This window comes from Exophiala aquamarina, assembly GCF_000709125.1.
Source record: "Exophiala aquamarina CBS 119918 chromosome Unknown aczIA-supercont1.4, whole genome shotgun sequence".
NCBI classification, from domain to species: domain Eukaryota; kingdom Fungi; phylum Ascomycota; class Eurotiomycetes; order Chaetothyriales; family Herpotrichiellaceae; genus Exophiala; species Exophiala aquamarina.
In genome coordinates this window covers 3,638,896-3,657,510 of record NW_013550584.1, presented here as the reverse complement: position 1 = coordinate 3,657,510, position 18,615 = coordinate 3,638,896, and the positions used below count along the sequence as shown (strand labels likewise).

Sequence of the window (18,615 nt, the reverse complement as noted above, 5' to 3'; positions counted from 1 at the left end):
TGGGTTCAGAACACGTCATTCTTGGCAATACGCCATGATTGGCCAACCTGTAACAGCATGATTTCTCGTCTCATACCGTAAGTACTGTACTAGTTTTCTTAACCATCATCTTTAGAAATGCCACCAAGGAGACGATGTCAATGTAAATATGCCTTTAATTGAGACATTACGGACGATTCATGAATATACTAGAGACCGGCAGAATGACTACCATGCCAACAACACGAAGTTGGTGGTGCGCCTCGCAGATGTTGTCTCGAGAACTTGGGATCTAGGTTTTACCGCTTTGGGGGGCCCTCTTGTACATTTTGGTATCCTCCATCAGCGATTTGTTGATAGACAGGGTGGGCGAACGCCTTGGATTGATGAGCAGACGGCATGCCTTCCGTTGCGCTTGTGGTCACTGTGATGCTTATGCACTCCAAATCTTAGTACCAGGAGTTGTTCGCTCTCTGCCAGAGCCTTCTCGGTCCGGCCAGCACAAAAATGCTATTCTGCATGACCATGATTCATGCTGGATGGATTCCTGCGATTTTGGTATTCCTGCTATGGAGGTGGGTGCTTTTGCTCCGTAATTCACTCCCTGTGACCTATACTGAAAGACGTGTAACTAGTCTACGTGGAGTTATTGGGATGTATGGCCTCTCACTGGGAGTCCAGAAGATCTCTAATCTCCTCCCGGGTGTGGTCTATGCCCTTTTGTCTGGTCTCAATGCTGCAACCGTCGGGCTTGTTGCTCCCGCAGCAGTAGAAGTGAGCGGATATTCTACCCAAATCAATTACTACAATATGCTCACCTAACAAGCTTGCAGAGAAAGCGATCAAAGACAGACTGTCGAGAATTCTTGGAATGCTTGGGGATTGCGCTGGAATGTGTTATAACGCAGTATGGTACTTTCCGGGTCTCATAGTCCTTGGCGGTATTGTCGCAGCAAGCTGGGACGTCCACCTTCGACAGCAAGTCCTCCAATTAAGACGAAGGATCCAACGGCACAGGGTCCCCTCGACCGAGGCAGCCGGGATCCCGACAATCAGGATATTCCTGTACAATCGGCAGGTGTATCGGTTCCGCCACAAGCTGCTTTCGTCAATTTGCAGCGCCGCACGGGAAGCGCCATAACGTCAATGATTGAAACAAGTCAATCCGAAGCCTCGATACACGAGGGCCCTTTTGCTGCTGACGGATCACCATCCGCTTCCACGGACATGCGTTCTCATGGAATTCCTGTGTGGGGTGGGATGGCTATTATTGCAGCGTTCTTTGGTATGCTGAAGGCATCCGTCCTCGATCTGCAGTGATTGATATTGTCACAGTCTCCTTGATTATCGTCATCGTAACCCGCGCCATGTTGGACACCCCACCTTTGGAGTACAATTTGTTCGCTAACATGTACCTGGCCGGCACAATTATCTTTGGCGGTGGTCCGGTGGTAATACCATTGCTCCACGAATATGTGGTACAGCCAGGGTGGGTGTCTTCGAGGGACTTTCTGGTTGGTCTTGCTATAATCCAGGCTTCCCCAGGACCAAACTTCAATTTCAGCGTATATCTGGGGGCCCTTGTAGTTCTAAGGACCAACCAACCTACCATCACCGGTGCATTTATAAGTTACATTGGTATTTTCTTTCCAGGCTTGAAGCTTGCCGTGGGCGCTCAGGGCATTTGGAGAGTTCTTCGAACCCGGCCTCTCGTTGTTAGCCTGCTCCGGGGGATCAATGCCACCGCAGTCGGATTGGTGTTTACAGCAGTATATCGGCTGTAGCAAATCGGATACTTAACTCCTACAGAGAATCAAGGCCAGAGCCTGCGGATAGAGCCGTGGTGGGTCGTTGTTGCGGTATTAACCTATTGTGAATGCGCATAGTTCAGAGCGGCAGCACCACTTGCAATTGCTTTTGGTGCTATTTTAGGGATAGCCTGGTATGGCGTTGCTGGTAGATGATGAGGCGATGGCAATAACAATAGCAATCAACAATAGGAGGCGAAGTCGGTGTATCAAAGTCGAAGTGGCCGAAAGGTAGGTTTTCCAGGCTAACCTTCTTTGGAAATTGGGGGTTGGACCCTCCGCTCTCACTAGATCATACTAGGCCTAGCTCTCGCCTGGCAACGAGGTCGAGGAAGGTGCAACCCCGCAGAAGTTCTAGAAGCTTAGTCCGACTTCCTCAAATCCATCGTTTCGGTGAAAATCAACCCTCACCGTCGCGCTGTAGCTTTCTTACCACACAAGCATCCAATCATTGGTTTCCCTTCGAGTGGCCGGTGGATCTAATGGAAATTCGATGCTGGCTCGCCGAGATCAGCCCTGAAAGCTTCCACAGATGAAGAACAAGTCCGGCGAAAAAGGAGGTGAACGGTCGGCAGCGTGCTTGCAATGTGGGAAGACTTTTGCCCGGTCTGACACCCTGCTTCGCCATGAGAAGAGTCACCATTCCACGGAAGATCGAGGACCTATCCATCGCGTCACTCATGGTACCTTTCGAGCGTGTCACGGATGCGCGTCGGCTCGATCGAGGTGCTCAGGTGGAACTCCTTGTGGGCGTTGCAGCGTTCGCAAGCTAGAATGCATCTATCCGAACAAGCGTCGCAGGGCGACTACTGCTGATGACCACATTAACTTCGGAAACGATGCCCAAAGTCTGCCTCTAGCTGGTCAGTTCGGTCAGCTGGTGTTTGCAACCACTGGAGATGGGCACTTCCCATCACAAGACAAGCTCGCCACAAGAAACACGTCAATCACTGAAACCTTTCATAATGATGGCATCCAATATAGCAACGCTGGTCGATACGACCAATCAACATCTTCCGTCAACTATTCCTCGAGTAACCGATCCCGGCCAAGTGTTGCCCCCGCAGTGGTAGATCTAGGTGCTCTAGATCCAGCTACGAACCAAATGGTGGGCCATGAAGATTTTACGAATGCGCAGATGTCGAATCAATATCCTGGTGATTTTACAGATCAAGCAGAATCCTATGACTATCCCACCTTCGATGAACCCTTGAACTGGATACCACCAAGTATCTATCCGTCCCCGTACGACGCTGAGCTTGAACAAGACTTTTCCTTCATTTTGCCAACCCTGAGCGACACGCCTGATCTTGGGCAGGATTTTACTTTGGCCTTGCCCATCGACGGAGGTGCACAATTTTACCATGTTGCTCCCAATGCGCCCCTCGAAACGGCGCGTTCTCATGAGCTTGTCCCCGCAGCTCTGGGCCCAGAGCAGAGTCCCGCTTCCTCCACGAGCGACAACGCAATGTTTGGGAACAAATCTACGCATTCAATCTCACATATTTCTGACCCTAAGCGAAAAAAGCGAAAGCCTTCATTGATCCCAGATATATTTTCTGCACCCCGGGTAAAGCGAACCACATACTCGTTTCCCGAGAATTCAGACGACCTTGGAGCGGCTTCTTCTTCTAGTTCTCCAGATTACTGCACTCAGGACATATACAAAACTATCGCGAGCTCCTTTCAAGCTCTTTGCCTGCAGGAGTCGTTCGCACACAGGGGCTTCGAGACATCGACATTTCCCAGCATTGGCGATCTCAATTACTGCCTTGCTCTTTATTTCGAGTATTTTCATCCCACTTACCCTTTAATTCACCTTGCAACTTTTGGATGGCAAACACATTGGCTCGTAATCCTTGCTGTCGCCACAATCGGCAGCAACTTTATCAAATCACAGCGTACTGTTGATCTCAGAGACGCATTCCAGGAGTTCTTACGCCGAGCGGTTTACCAACACGCTGAAAGTGCTCCGGATGGCTCAATAGACATTCCCTTGGCACAGGCTCGCATTCTGAATCTGATAGGTCTGATCCAAGCGGATCGAGAGCAATTGAGAGCCCTCGCACCTCGTTACCACGCAGATCTGTCGCGTTGGTGTCTCGAGTCAGGAGTTCTGCAAATGACGGAGAATTTTAACCTTCCTGATGCCATGATGGAGCCCAGTGAGCGAGAGAGTCCTACGGAGATATGGGAGAATTGGATAAGATTGGAGTCGCTTCGAAGGATAGGATATATGTCGTGGATGCTCGATTGCTGTCTTGGGTATATGGCGAATGCGAGACCGTTGTGCAATATGGATGATGCAAGAACACCAATGCCTTGTTCTGAAGTGCTTTGGGACGCCTTCACAGCAGATACTTGGTATGGAGTGTTCCAAAAGACTCCTCAAACACCAAGCCTCTGTGTAGGTCTTGAAACACTATACAGCAAGAAGAAAGTCGACCCAACTTACAGCGACCTCTCCCACATATTACTGATCCATACACTCTATCAGCGGACCTGGGAGGTTGGCACACACATAAAACAACCCTTGTCTGAATGGGTTCCAACTGGAAAAGCCAGAGGATTCCTCAATACGCCTACCAAAGATAACTTTTGGCTTCCTTTGTACCCGCTCTACGCAAATTGGCGCAACAGTGCTTGTGACTGTCTTGACGTCATACATTGGCAAGCATCCAGTACCGTCGCAAAGGCTTCCGGAATTGAGCATGGCGTGGTGTTGCACCTACACCTGGCACGGATTGTGCTTCTGACCCCTTTCCAGGAAATCCAGGATCTCCTGTTCTGCTTGATCGGCAAAGTCGACAACTCGTCCAAGGCGTCTTTCTACGTCCATGATGGCAGCTATCAGCCTCGCAATAGTACCAAATTGCCCCAGATTCGGAAGATCATTTGGCGGTGGCTACGTGAGGATCAGCACAAAGCACGCTTGGCGATGGTTCACGCAGGCTCAGTCTTTTGGTACGTTCGGCGATACTATTCGGCAAGCTTTTACGAACCCATTTCAGTCTACTTGGCGTCGTTGGTGCTTTGGACATACGGGTCATATCAAAACGCTGCTCTTGAGCGTGACGCAGCGATAGCCTTGCAACGACCAGAGGGAGGACCCAGCGGCCCAGATGCCGGGGCCACGGTGCAGTCCACTCGGATGGAGAGGAAGGAGCACCCTGTGAAATTCATCGCCAAAGCGGCTGCGAACGTTGAGAACCCTCCTGTTGCGGTAGACACCAACAGGACTACCTCTACAGATTCAATGGGAAAGGACAACCTGACGTCTCCAGGTGCTGCAGATCGAGATGCACGAGGTCCATCTCAATCTTCAGCACAGCAAGCAGCCGATTCCGATAGCGAAGACAACTTCTCGTCTTCTGATGAGCAACCCGAATTCATCCATCTAGATCGACCATGTGACGATGAGATAGTCCACCATTTTGTACGCAATGGTCATAACATGTCAGGGCATATGAGCAATGTTGGAGACATCTGCAAGGCACCCCACAAAGTTTTACTGGAAGGTGCTAAACTTTTGCGGACACGACTTCCATGCTGGGGTGTCAGCAGGGAATATTATGACATTCTGAACAAATTGGCCGAGTTGCGAAAAGCCGGCTGAATATTTCCTGAAATTCGGCTATTAACGTGCCCAGAATGGCATTGTGATTGGGTAGCCCAAGGGCGGTTGGGAGCTGTTTTCGTTTCTATTGGGCTAACAATACTACATGTAATATTGTGTTCAGTACCAGCCACACTAGGAGTCAGACGACATCAGGAGATATCAATGTAAATGCTCATAACTCCCGTATTTCTTCAAGAAAGATTGATGTCTGGTGGTCATCTGATCCTACATCATCTGCACCCAAACACATTCAAGTTCAAGATTATGACAAATAGAGGCGATCATGGTAGAAGAGGTAGTGGTAGTAGTATTGGTATCTCACTTCAATTGCAAGGAGTTTCGGTAGTAATCAAGGCACAAAGGGGGTAGCAATACGGTTCATCCCTGCTGAGAAGTCTTGCGGACATCACGCAGGGTGAAGGCAAGATGGAAGGAAAAGTAATGCTAACGAAGCACTTAGCATGCTAGCATTCAAACCACATCATTCACCACAGTCCCGCCTGGTACTGGACATCCTTTGTAGATAATGGAACATAGCACATCTGTCATACCACAATGTTGCCAATTTCACTCCACAGCCGAGGATGAAAGCCTCATGAGAACTTTACTCAACCCAGCTGAGTTTGGGTGCCGTCAGGGAACAATTTAGCTCGCAACCTTTTCCTCATGTGTGGTGCTTCCATGCTGCTTGACCTGCGCCTCGGCGGTGATCTCGTTCAGTCGGTTTTCCAGATCGTGGCTTGTGTAGCTGTCTTTGCTGGTGCCGATGACGATCCAGGGAGCGTTGTTGAAGAGGTAGTTCATCTCTTCCAAGGGTCGGCGCGCGGTTTCAGGGAGGGTCAGCCAGAAGAACAGTGCGTTCGTTAGGTTACAGACAATGAAGAGGTAGTAGAATTTGTAGCCGATGTTCGTCATTGCGATGGGTGTTACTTGACCCTGTGGCGACGAAGAGATGGAGAGTTAGCTTTTGGATAAGACATATTCGGGCCGTCGGGTATGGATTTCCAAGGGATTTGACTTACGATCATAGTGTTGAATGCAAAACTCGTCATGGTCGCAATGGACACGCCCTTGCTTCGGGTCCGGGTGTCGAAGACCTCGGACGGGATGATCCAGCTGAGAGGGCCGCAAGTGCAGGAGAACGAAAAGTTGTAGAGCCAAGTCATGATGATGAAGCCCCATTGAGCGCTGCGATTGTTCGAAGTTCCAGGCGGGAATGTCGCCAGCAGGATCGTAGCAATGATGAAAGTGACCATGTTTCCGAGATTGCCTAGAATCAACGGCCAGCGTCGGCCGGTTCGGTCGATGAACAGGATTGTGCAGAATTGTGCGATCAGTGCGATGATGCTGTTGATCCCCTGGTATTTCAGGGTGTCGTCGCCCGAGATGCCGATTTGGCCGTAGATGGTGACGGAATAATACTGGATGGCTGAGACACCTGTCATTTGCACGGAAGCCTGGAGTGCGCAGCAGATGAAGAGTCTTCGAAAGGCGGATCGTGACTTGAAAAGCTCAAAATATGACTTTGCTTCGTGTTGATGTTCGTAAGTGATCGATGCTTGAATCTGTTCGAATTCCGCCATCACCCAGGGATCTTGGGTGTTTCCATGAGAATGTAGCTTCGCGAGCGTTTCCAGTGCCTTTTCGGGCCGATCGTGGTCCATAAGCCACCTGCAAGATAAGTATGAGATTTGTTACCTTAAAACGATTGGAGGGAGCACTTACCTTGGCGATTCTGGAAAAAGGAAAATCAAGGCCGCCAAAAATACGGCAGGGACAATTTGCAATCCAAGGGGGACTCGCCACTGCGCGCTGTTGGTCTTGATGTTGACATAGGTTCCCCAAGAAATCCACGCGGCCACCAGCGCACCCACACCTAACATGAACTGCTGCAAAGCCGTAATGCGTCCTCTGATGCTTGGGTGGGCCAATTCAGCCTGGTAGAGCGGTATGATCATAACCAGAAAGCCGACGCCTAGTCCGGCAAGAAATCTTCCAGACCAGAGGTAGGCGATGGTTTCTGCGCCCGTCTGGAGGCCTCCACCAAGACAGAAAATGATGGCGCCGATGACAATAGTCCATCGGCGGCCAAGATAGTCACCGCTCGGGCCGGCGAACATCGCACCGAAGAAAGCTCCGGTCGTGAACATGGATACCACAAGACCAGACTCGGTGTCATTCGGGTGAAATTTGTCTTTGAACGTGTTGCTGGCGACAACCTCGGCGATGACACCCAAGTCGTAGCCAAAGAGGTAAGAGCCAAGAGAGGCAAAGACGCCGACTAAGAATTGATACCATTTCGGCGGAAGAGCCATATTGTTTATTGTCACCCTCCGCTTGTCGTAGTGCTTCCAAGATGAGGATTCTCGATTCAGTAGTATACGAGGCGCAAAATTAGCTTGTGCAAAGCATCGGATGCTGAAGATGCAAATCGAAGATATAGATATATCAGCAGAGCATCAGCCCTAATATGTGACAGCAAGACTCCCAACAGGTGCTAGGACCGGTGGATATTTAACGGCGGCTTCCTTGTTAGCTGCAGATTCATCCCGTGAATTTTCCCACACAAGACAAATCCCCGCAGACTCCGAGCATACTAGCATAAGGTGACCAAAGACCAATGGCTGTTCACCCCGTCACACGATCCGCAAAAGTTGCATTGTACTCCTGCTGGAGTGAGAAGCGGGCAAATGTAGAGGAAACGCCGGAGGAGGATGAAGGGAAATTAGCGCGATAATTTGAACCCTTGTGGATATCAAACTCCGGTGTAAGGTGGCATCGCCAAATCTGGAAGTTGTCCGGCGTTGCAACTCTGATCAGGTCATCACGATTGTCCCAGCCTCTGGTTGCATCTTGGTCCCTCTCGTCACTGTGAGTCGTGACTTCAACAGCTTCCAGTATTCTCCAATCCTAGCTGCGATCCACTGCGACAGGGTTACGGGGACAAGTCTCGGTGTCGTCTACCCCAGAGCGTCAGCCTCACAGATAAATGCGAATGGTTCGCAATTCTATTGACCGTGAGCCTTAGTAATTGTGTCCCACGCTCCTTGCCGTGGAATCTGGAATCGTGCGGAGTTGCCCAGATACGGCCACCGTGAATACTCCATGTTCTGGTATGAGGTACTGACTCGGACTTTATTAGAATTGAGGAGACTCGCCCGGCGGGACTTACACCGAGAATCGACTTCGAATTTAGGCAGATTTCCCGTAACGCCAAAACTAGTGATACCAAGAATGAGTCTCCAAATTCTAGGTATTTGAGACACTTTGTTGTCAAGCACTACGACCAACTTGGTAGAGAATTGCTATAAACTACAGACGTCAATCAGAGTGAACAGCCATAACTATCGACCTAGAAAGGCACACGAGTTTGTACAATCATGACAACCTACACCCAGACGTCGTTGGCCCCTTCAATTACAGTTTTTGCTTCTCACAAAGTTTCGAAGATAAATCGGAACATATACTCTGGGTTCACTGAGCATATGGGAAGATGCATCTACACCGGGCTTTTCGACCCGACTAACCCAAATAAAGACCTCATAGACTCGAATGGATTTCGAACCGATGTGCTGGAGGCATTGAAGCCATTAGACATTCCGATATTCAGATATCCCGGAGGCAACTTCTGCGCAACCTATCACTGGCAAGATGGGATCGGCCCCGTGGAGTCGAGACCAGCCAGAGCTGAACTGGCGTGGGAAACCGTCGAGACCAATCGCTTCGGTACTGACGAGTTCATGAAGTGGTGCAAGGCTGTCAACGCTGAGCCATATCTATGTCTCAACTTTGGTACCGGCACGCTCGACGAAGCCATGGCATGGGTTGAGTACTGCAACGGCACCAAAGACACCTACTATGCCAACCTCCGACGGAAGAACGGCCACGCTGAACCATATAATGTGAAGTGGTGGGCCCTCGGAAACGAAATGTGGGGTGACTGGCAGGTCAACCAGATGACTCAAGAAGCGTACTCAGAGCGTGCACACCAGTGGGCGAAAGCTCTAAAGCTCCTCGATCCCAGCATCCAGCTCATCCTCTGCGGCAGAGAAGGCGCTACGACGTGGGACTATACCACTTTGAAACGCAATATATTACCTGCTGGGATGAGTGATTTGGGGGAAGAGCGAGGGCCTCTCATTGACTTGCACAGTATCCATTTATACACAGCTAGTGAAGACCACTATGAGAATGTGACCGCACCGTTGGCAGCGGAACGTCACATCGAGGTGTGCTCTAGCCTGATCGACCTCGCGATCATTGAGAACAAAATCCCTCCAGGTCAGAAGAGACCCGGCATCACATTCGATGAATGGAACGTCTGGTCTCCTACGAGAGCACCAGGCAGCAAAGGCGGAGAAGAAAACTATACTTTGTCCGATGCTCTTGGAGTCGCAGTATGGCTGAACGTCTTCATCCGAAAGTCCAAGGACGTGGAGATGGCCTGCATCGCACAAAGTGTGAATGTCCTCAGCCCGCTCATGACGAACGAGAAAGGTATTGTCAAGCAGACGACATGGTGGCCGTACGAGCTGTTTTGCAAATACATGAAGGGTCACACCATTGCCGTCCATGTAGCGAGTGCGGCATACGAAGGTCCCACCAAGCCTGCATGGGTAAGAGCATTAAAGGATACTCCTTATCTAGATGTCAGTGCCACTTTGGATGATGAGGGCTGGGTCAATGTTGTTGTGGTCAATCTCCATCTTGAATCCGACTTGGAAACTTCGTTTAGCGGTCTTGCAGAGGGAGCGGTAGTGAGGGTGTACACGGTTACTGGATCACACGCGAAAATCACGAACATGGGAGGCAAAGAAGAGGTAAAAATAGAAGAATCGAACTGGGACGGGAAGAATGGGAAATTTGTGTTTCCAAAATTATCCATGACCTTGTTGAGATGGCAATCCTAGGCCATGCATAGGCTTAACAGCTAGCTAGAGTTTTAGACTTACACGAGCATCCCTATTGGAGCCCCCACGCTGAAGGCGATCATTTCCCTCCCCTTATTTCTCAAGCCCACTGTTTCACAGAGGCTTCCACGACCTCATCAAGAGTCAAGGGAGGCAATGTCAGATATTCATTCCCAAGACGGGTGACACCTTCCGTGACGAGATTACTTCCATACCCGTCAAGAAGGAATCCAGCTTGAACCAACTTTATCGCTGATGGCATGTCCTTGTTTTCAACCCAAGAGCTTTGCGAATTTTTGATGATTTCCCGTGAATCGACGTGGCCAATATCGTATGTGACATTTTGAAGCTTCTGTAACGCACTAATGATCTCTTTCTGGCTGGCTTCGAAGCCGTGGAGAGGAACAACTTTATTCGCAGTCAGCTCGCCGGCAAGGAGAATTTGTGCGATGCCTTCCGCAGCCCAGGGAAGTGTTGACCATGAAAGCTTGTGGGTTCCATTATTCCAGAGCTTAGCCGTTCGAGTTTTAATGTTGATATCAGCAAACGAAATATCTGGTTCCAGGGTCCTTTGCAAGACACTTAGTGATAACCAATGCGAAGAAAAGAGATAGATCTACCAATCGAGCCACAGCCCTGTGGCCACTGAAGTCCACGATAACCCGGTCGACTCCTTCGATTGCAGGTACTCGATGAAGCCGCCCTTAGCATCAAAGACAGGCGAGAGCGCCCGAGCAGTAGGGGCTGTGTTATTAACACCATACTCTGAAGGAATGAAGCGCTTGACCTTGGCCTCGATAGCCGCTTCAATGAGTGCGTTTTGGACAGAGATCGACCCGAATCCAATAGCGGAGATCAAGACATCTTGTCCGACCAGTATCTTCACTAATTGATCATGAGGTGTGTCATTGTTGACATAATGAACCTTGACCCCTTCGGGGAAACTTGACTTGGAAGACGTTCTTGCAATGATATCAACTGTAAATTGAGATGGCTTTGCTGCTAGACGTTTGACAATATGGTGCCCAATATTTGTACCGCCGGCCTAGATGTGTCAGTCTCTGCACAGTCTTCTTCATGTTTGATTGGTTTCTTTACGCCAAATACTGTCACTCTCCTCAATTCTGAACCTGCTGCTGGCATTTTGATGGGTGTTAGTTTGCAAATATTCCCCGAGGGCGAGACACTATGTTTCCGGTTAATGCGACTTTCAATGTTGACTGGAAGTTCTGACAGAATGCAATCATCCGCAGATCGCTTTACATGTTATATACAATATCTGACGATTCTCTCTAAGGCCTTACCTCATGCTGTTTTTGCATGGAAGATGCTAGACTGTCGCATGCCTCCTGGTAATTCGTAAGCATTGCATCAATCATTGTTTGCAGGGGCACACTTGAGAATTTTACTTGTTTCAGCTCGATTGGTTTGGATGAAGCCTCGAAAAGATTGATTGCAAAGTGGCGGGGCAGATTCCTGAATTCAGGTCACCCACAAATACACCTTATCGCGATTAGTCAGTGACCAAGGGGGAGGATCACCAGTTAAAGGTGTCACAGTTTGACCTGATGCCATGGAAGGGCTTTGAGGGATTACGGATGCGAAAGTATTAAGCTGTGCCTGTCTAGCCGCTGAGTTAGCAATATTGTCGCCATAAGTGCGGGTAATCGCGCATATAAATAAATTACCCAATCGAGAAATACGTCTAAACTTCTTGGCACATCCATGACGACACAGGTGGCTACGTATATGATTTGTAGAACCGTACAGGCGCCAGCAACACAGGAGGACAAATGTTCTCGGATTCTCAAACTTCCGAATCACGGTCATTATGATTGTTTTGGTTGTTCCAAAAATGTGGGGGGTGCATCGGTGGATTTTGCCTTGTCTCGAGTAACTCATCTGCTACCCGATCATATCAATCGGAGCAAAACCCCCTTCGAACCGCAATAACCTTCAACGTGTTTCTTGCACAAGACATAAATCGGGCATATGGTAATCGAACATATTCAGATACCTCTCATTGGCTTACTTCTGCCATCTTGGGACGACCGAAGCATACGCATCATCCAGGGGCTTGACAACTTTCTTCCAGGCAGGGCGAGCACTGACATTGCTCCACCATTTCTGCAAGTTTGGCCTGCCCCCCAAAACATCCATACATTGGTGGACGACGTGGATAGTTGGCATATAATTTATATCAACCAGACTGTACTCTTCCCCACCGAGGTAAGACATCTTCGACAAAGCCTTGTCCAATACATCCAAGCAATTTGCAAGGCGCGGCTTATGTCTCCCTAAAACCGCCTCATCTACTGGTCGACCCATAGCTCTTCGCTCGAATTAGTAACTAGTGCCCTCAATCCTTTTGCCGAATCACTTACGGTGCGACGAGGCTTTCAGCAATGATTGGGACCGCGTGAACATTGAATTCCTCGACTTCCAGAATCATCCACATGCCGAAGGTTCCATTTATCTTGGGATCATTGACAGCGGGCATTAACTTCGGACCCGTGTTTAAGTATTTCATAGCCAAGTATCGTGCGATCGCTCGAGATTCAAAAAGAATGAAATCTCCATCCTCCATCAGAGGGACTCTGCCAAACAGGGACTTTTCCCAGAACTCCGGGGTCTGGAGACAAGTCAACTTCAACTTCTCTTGAGGACAGTCAGTGATTCACCTTGTGGTTACCCGTAATGATATCCGCAGGCACTGTCTCAAAATCTTCAATTCCTTTCTCAGCCAGGACCAGCTCCGGGCGCAAACTATTGTATGAAAGCGGAGTTGTCCACAGCTTGAGGGACATCTTGGTCTTGGCCTATCCGTTGGTCAAGGAGCAATTGAAAGCCAATGGAATCAATATTCACTCAGACAGGTACTATGTAATTTGATGTCTGGGTAAGGTGAGTCAAACTCCTCTCTTTATGTGCCCCGAGTGCTATTTTGGGCATCTCGTATTACATTGAGAATATACGATCATCCTGCACTTAACGTTATCTATCCCAAAAGTCGGATCCTTCCATTTGACGTGTCCGTGCAATACCAGGGCGTTTCGTGTCTGTCGCACTTCGAGCTGAATGTCAAGGCTTATTTTGCGACCACTGACAGGCCTCTACCACCAAACATAGAGTTGCGGTCTCGTATTCCTGCAAGATGCCAAGGCTACCCCCCTTCACAAGGTGGGATGTCATGTCACCGTACCGAGTTCAAACGGGCATGAACATCAGCCTCACCGTCATGAAATTCATCCGTGGGAAATGAGGAGAAGAAGTCGTCAACGTAGTTTCTCATCTCCAATCTGCATATACAACGTTTCCTGCGATTCTCCGCCTCTATCTATGCCAGCCGATTCGCATGACATTGCAGCACTCATTCGTTGTGATGACATAGCGCCACTTTATTTCCTATGCATGAGCATTCAACATCGACCATGAAGGTTGAAAGTTCATACTGAGAGCGCCTAACTTGACTCAGTGATACCTGTCGTCTGTCATTAGCAGTTCGATTTCCCAGTTGGAAAGCTTTTCATTTTCGGGATGACTTGAGTATAGCCAAACTCAACGTTGGCATAGTTGATAAGAGAACAATGCTACGAGGGGTAGATCCGCTTGCACTCATGTTTACCGCTTGATGGTCAGTACCCATCGACAGGAAAACAGGTTTAACCGAACCAGTCACACTGGTTGCCTCTCAACTTGTGTCCCAAATCACGCTCTTCCAACCTGTCCATTGGCAAGATGGCCATCGTACTCTTTCTTTTTCCCCTTGCCCCTTGCCCCTTGTCGTAGTGGTGAAGGCTTGTAGAAGACTCCCAGCCTTCCGTTTCGCAAGCGATCATATAGGTGGTCCAAGGTCGTGCGGTTTCGAGTCAAGCAATTCCCGCGGAAGCTTTTCGTGTGGTTCAACCTCTACCCTTAATCACTTCCTCCTAAGATGAAATTCCTCTGAAGGCCCAAGCTGGTGATTGCTTCAGAATCCGCGAATACCTTAGGTCTTGCCGCTAGCTATGGCAGAGAGGCGGTGCTGCAATTGAGAACTGAGAACGGTTTGGTAACGATGACGTCGGCGCGCAGATCAAGGACATCTGGTGATCTTCGTGAAATGCGATTTTGCCCATGACCAACGCATAACCGAAGTGACTGTTGGTCGCATAGCCGGCCCCCGAATAATGGTTATACTACTTGGCTGCACGCGTTGTTCAGTCGCCAAATGCACATGTGAGTTTGCAATTTGGGCTCAGGCTCAAACCTCTTTTCAATGTCGATTCTGTCAATGTCGATTCTGTCAATCTCAAGCTCGGTCTCTGACGATTCACAGCCGACAAGCAGTGATCTTCAGGGTGGCACAAGGTTTCAGTCTGAGAAATGCACCTGCACTGCCCCCATGAAAAGTGCAGCTACCATACGAGACCGGGCGAGATTCAACTTGAACAGGGGAGGATCCCGACTTGTTTATTTCGCGGCATCCAGAGGAGTCGGGGTCCCAGATAGTCCCACAAATTCTCAGATTTTTAGGAGGGGCCGACTTGACAATCCTCGCTCCTCTCCCGCCAGTATATGAGGTGACAGGGGCTTTGACTTTCTTGCGGACAACAAAGGGGCAATAGGCACAGAGAATAGAAGCGACATGGTAAGCGTAAAAGGCTCCAGATAGCGCCAGATCGGCGCTGACATAAACCTGCGTCCGCATTTTTCGAGAGTCATTCATCCATCCCGCAACGTTGGTCGTGTTCGCTGCCCTAGTACATAACCATGGACTTATTCTGCAAATCCAGCGCGACACTAAATTCCTTCGGGCACTGGAGACCATAAACGACTTTCCACATTCAGGCCTTATGTCGAATCCATGAATCGTTGTCAATGGAGCAAGGTTTTGCCAATCATAGAATGATTGTGGCCATATTGGTATTACGCTACATCCAGATATTAATCCTGCAGATGAGGCTAACCAATGATGTTCCCCGGGGGGGGGGGGGGGTGGTACTTCACCTTTTGGCCTGGTGTTTCTCAATATCTCGATTGCGACGTTTTGAAGGATCATAATGTTGCAGCTTTAGGGCTGTCCTTAGTTGATCCAGTGAATCCACAGGAACTACTCACATTCTCATGATGCGAAGGCCCAGGTGGCGACCAGAAGCACCCGAGATGAGCAGCAACCCAAGAGCGATTTGAGAATGCTTATGCGCAGATTACCGTACAGCATGAGCAGGCACGGTTCAAATATTTGATCCGCGGAGTTGCTCTTAGATTCAGATCATGTTTGAGCCTTGTAGTGACGGAATTCATAGGCCCTCCCCATTGTGGTTTTAGCTGACTGAAAGCCCACGGAATCTTGTGAGGACGCTGAACATTATCTTATAGGACGCAAACTTGAAACCCTCGAGACAGTCCAGAGGCGGGCGCCTTGAGCTATAGACATACCGCTGAGAGAAGATCAATCGCCGTCTTTTGATCCATGAAGAGCATATGCAGCTTTGGTCTCTCTAGCGGTCGAGTGGACAGCTGCGGAATGAAGATTCGTTCTATACACGAGCAACATCGTCCCGTGCGCCTTCAGGGACATAGACAAGCACAACAAACTGAGCGGTAGGTGCAGAGAGTAGATCTGCTCCAAAGCCCTACAAGGTACGGGTGCAGGTCAGTACCGAGCATCTCGTATTGCTCCTCGGAAACGGTTCCCAACCCTGGAATTTTAGGGATGTCGCTTAGTCCCGCATGCGAATCCTTCTGTCAAGGTCCCTAGAACTTTCCATCAACGCATTCCAATCGAAATATTTCGATGGACTTGTAGTGGGTCGCCTCACAGGCACGTTCCGTCGTGAATAGTGGCTGAATCTGATATGGGTTATCGCATCTCTCCCTATGGTAGAGGGCATTTACTGTATAATTCATGCGTCAATTAATATTCCATTGCTCTAAAATTGGGGGCGATGCCAAGACTGCGCTACGGGGATCTCGGCAAACTTGCCTATCATGACACCAACACACGCCTCAGCTCGGCGAGTATCTACAATCTGTCTTGCCATCGCTCTATCTACCCACTTATTATTCAGCATACTAGCGACTCGTGACCTTGGATGGGATTTCCCGGGTTCTTTTTCAAAAGCTATGGTACCGGTGCCTTGACGAGACTACAGAATCCTTCCAGCATCGCGCCGCCGAGGCTTCAGCGGAGTTACTCAGAATTGCGGCTGTGATCAGACGATCGTATTTTCAACCGGAAGTCCGTATGTCATTGATGGGACGCCCCTTCACCTGATTGATATTTGAGTCAAGCCCACGGAACCGAAGACGTCCTGTGGATCCCACATCACTATAACAAAGTATAACATCAGTTTTATTCACCATGCCCGCTAAGACTGGAGAGCAGGACCAGTCAAACACTGTCGCCACGCCTTCGAAAGGCCGGGCGAAACCTCCAAGTTTACTCGCCTGCATCCCCTGCAGGAAAAGCCATCTCAAATGCGATGGCAAGAAACCCCAGTGCAGCAGATGCTCAGACCGAAGCGGAGCATGCTTCTGGGTCGATTCCAAGAGAGGATATCGAGAATTCCGTAAAGGTTACCACTCGACAAGCGACGTCAAATCACGGAATGACGCCAATGTTAGCGAGTCAAAGCCGGGGATCTCGTTAGAGGAGTACAACTCCAACGTAGATCCGACCCAGGTCCGACAGATAACCTATGAGGAGATATTCCAATCAAATGACCCAGCATTCACCGGTCTTCCCCTCGAATTTCAGCCTGTTCAAATGATAACGAACTTGGCAAGCGGCAGTCCAAGCAGTCGCAGCGACTCGACACTCTCCATTACACGCGAGATCAACCCAATCGTACAGAGTGAACATAAGAGGCCTACTGACCTCATCGAACTCTTCTACAAGCACCTATACCCGCCACATCCATTCATCATCCCCTGGAAATTCTATCTCCAAAACCCTTCTTTCCTACCCACTCCCTTGAAATCGGTTTTGAGATTCGCCGCGAGCCATTATGTGCCCCACGGTAATCCATCTCTTCTCCAGGCTGCTGCAAACGAAATCCTATCAGATGATGTGCCGGACGATGGCTTCAAAGTCCAGGGTCTCATTCTTTATGCTTTCGTTTCTCATGCCCGCATGGACGAGGACTCAGGTGCGACTGCTCTCATGAAGGCAGTCGGTATCGCCCTGCAAATTGGTATGAATCGAGAGACATTCGCCATCCAGCATGGTCAAGACAATCCTATTCTCCAAGAATGCTGGCGCCGAACATGGTGGATGTTGATGATTCTAGAAGGCCTCGTAACCGTTATCGGGGGCCAAGGCACGCCGTATACAACATATGCGACCTTCACCGACGTCGCTTTACCTGGTCATGATGAAGACTACAACGAACTTCGTGTCTCGTCGCAACCGCGCACTGTCGCAGATCTACGGAATCGGATCCTCCTCGAAGATCCCTTTTCCTACTCATCATTCGCCTACGGAATTGAAGCTTCGTATATTCTTGGTGCAGTCCTGAGCCTCGGACCTGACAGCTTCGCAGTGACAGACCCGCAGATTGAAGCCCTTGATGCCAGTATCTCCAATTATTTCCTGTCCTTGCCGCTGGACAAACGGGATCCGACTCTCCCCGACGGCTCAGTCGATGAGTCACTTCTTAATGCTCACCTTGCCATCAACTGGGCTGCCATCGCCCTTCACCGACCTCGTTCCACCTTGACATTCATACGGAACCACTACCGGACAACATGCACACGAGCTGAAGCTGCAGGCCTCCCTGCCTTAGCCTATTCATGTCACACAGCAAAAGCATTGCGTGCTGCCAATGCAATGATCAGTCTAGCTTCTATACAACGACCCCTGTCATATTGCACCCCGGCGTTAATGTGTGGAATCACAACTGCTGCCACAGTCCATCTACCCGCATATGCAATCGTTGATCGACCTGATCAAGCAATCGCCATCAAGGAGCGGCTGCAGCTTGGTATCTCTGCATTAGCATCGTTTGGTGAGATTTGGCCCCGCGCAAGCATCGCGAAGGGCCAGGTAGCAAGATTTGCACGAGAGATACTGTTGAAGCCGAATGTTCTTGTTGACAGTACGGGTCCAGAACAAATGCCCCGTCTCGTGGAACCAACGAATTTTGCGCAGATCCAACATGACGCGCCTTTCAATAACGACGTCTGGATGGAGAACTTGCTACAAGCTGAAGAAGAGGATGACCCTGCAATGTGTCCTGTTTTCAACACGGCTTACGCTGTATCAAATGTGCATGGTTCTTGAGTCTGCCTTTTTGATGCTAAATGTTGCCATGGA

The 18,615-nt window shown here is 49.5% G+C and overlaps 7 protein-coding genes across 7 annotated transcripts; 4 read left to right on the top strand and 3 right to left on the bottom strand.

Moving 5' to 3' along the window:
- Positions 1 to 148: 148 nt before the first annotated feature.
- On the top strand, positions 149 to 1,763 carry A1O9_06421 (uncharacterized protein; the record flags this gene model as incomplete). The annotated part of the gene is made up of 6 exons (XM_013405631.1): positions 149 to 387; positions 462 to 554; positions 615 to 753; positions 806 to 1,059; positions 1,113 to 1,264; positions 1,315 to 1,763. 6 exons carry the CDS (start codon positions 149 to 151, stop codon positions 1,761 to 1,763), a joined length of 1,326 nt encoding a protein of 441 aa, XP_013261085.1.
- A 650-nt stretch (positions 1,764 to 2,413) lies between these two features.
- On the top strand, positions 2,414 to 5,403 carry A1O9_06420 (uncharacterized protein; the record flags this gene model as incomplete). The annotated part of the gene is made up of 2 exons (XM_013405630.1): positions 2,414 to 2,547; positions 2,589 to 5,403. 2 exons carry the CDS (start codon positions 2,414 to 2,416, stop codon positions 5,401 to 5,403), a joined length of 2,949 nt encoding a protein of 982 aa, XP_013261084.1.
- A 648-nt stretch (positions 5,404 to 6,051) lies between these two features.
- On the bottom strand, positions 6,052 to 7,721 carry A1O9_06419 (uncharacterized protein; the record flags this gene model as incomplete). Its single annotated transcript, XM_013405629.1, has 3 exons — positions 6,052 to 6,342; positions 6,429 to 7,077; positions 7,132 to 7,721. The coding sequence occupies 3 exons, from the start codon at positions 7,719 to 7,721 to the stop codon at positions 6,052 to 6,054; spliced, it is 1,530 nt and encodes a 509-aa protein (XP_013261083.1).
- A 1,065-nt stretch (positions 7,722 to 8,786) lies between these two features.
- A1O9_06418 (alpha-N-arabinofuranosidase C) lies at positions 8,787 to 10,316 on the top strand (the record flags this gene model as incomplete). Its single annotated transcript, XM_013405628.1, has 1 exon — positions 8,787 to 10,316. One exon carries the CDS (start codon positions 8,787 to 8,789, stop codon positions 10,314 to 10,316), a length of 1,530 nt encoding a protein of 509 aa, XP_013261082.1.
- Positions 10,317 to 10,416: 100 nt separating this feature from the next.
- On the bottom strand, positions 10,417 to 11,459 carry A1O9_06417 (uncharacterized protein; the record flags this gene model as incomplete). The annotated part of the gene is made up of 3 exons (XM_013405627.1): positions 10,417 to 10,885; positions 10,937 to 11,361; positions 11,424 to 11,459. 3 exons carry the CDS (start codon positions 11,457 to 11,459, stop codon positions 10,417 to 10,419), a joined length of 930 nt encoding a protein of 309 aa, XP_013261081.1.
- A 1,237-nt stretch (positions 11,460 to 12,696) lies between these two features.
- On the bottom strand, positions 12,697 to 13,123 carry A1O9_06416 (uncharacterized protein; the record flags this gene model as incomplete). The annotated part of the gene is made up of 2 exons (XM_013405626.1): positions 12,697 to 12,948; positions 12,998 to 13,123. 2 exons carry the CDS (start codon positions 13,121 to 13,123, stop codon positions 12,697 to 12,699), a joined length of 378 nt encoding a protein of 125 aa, XP_013261080.1.
- Positions 13,124 to 16,662: 3,539 nt separating this feature from the next.
- A1O9_06415 (uncharacterized protein) lies at positions 16,663 to 18,582 on the top strand (the record flags this gene model as incomplete). Its single annotated transcript, XM_013405625.1, has 1 exon — positions 16,663 to 18,582. The coding sequence occupies one exon, from the start codon at positions 16,663 to 16,665 to the stop codon at positions 18,580 to 18,582; it is 1,920 nt and encodes a 639-aa protein (XP_013261079.1).
- Positions 18,583 to 18,615: the final 33 nt, after the last annotated feature.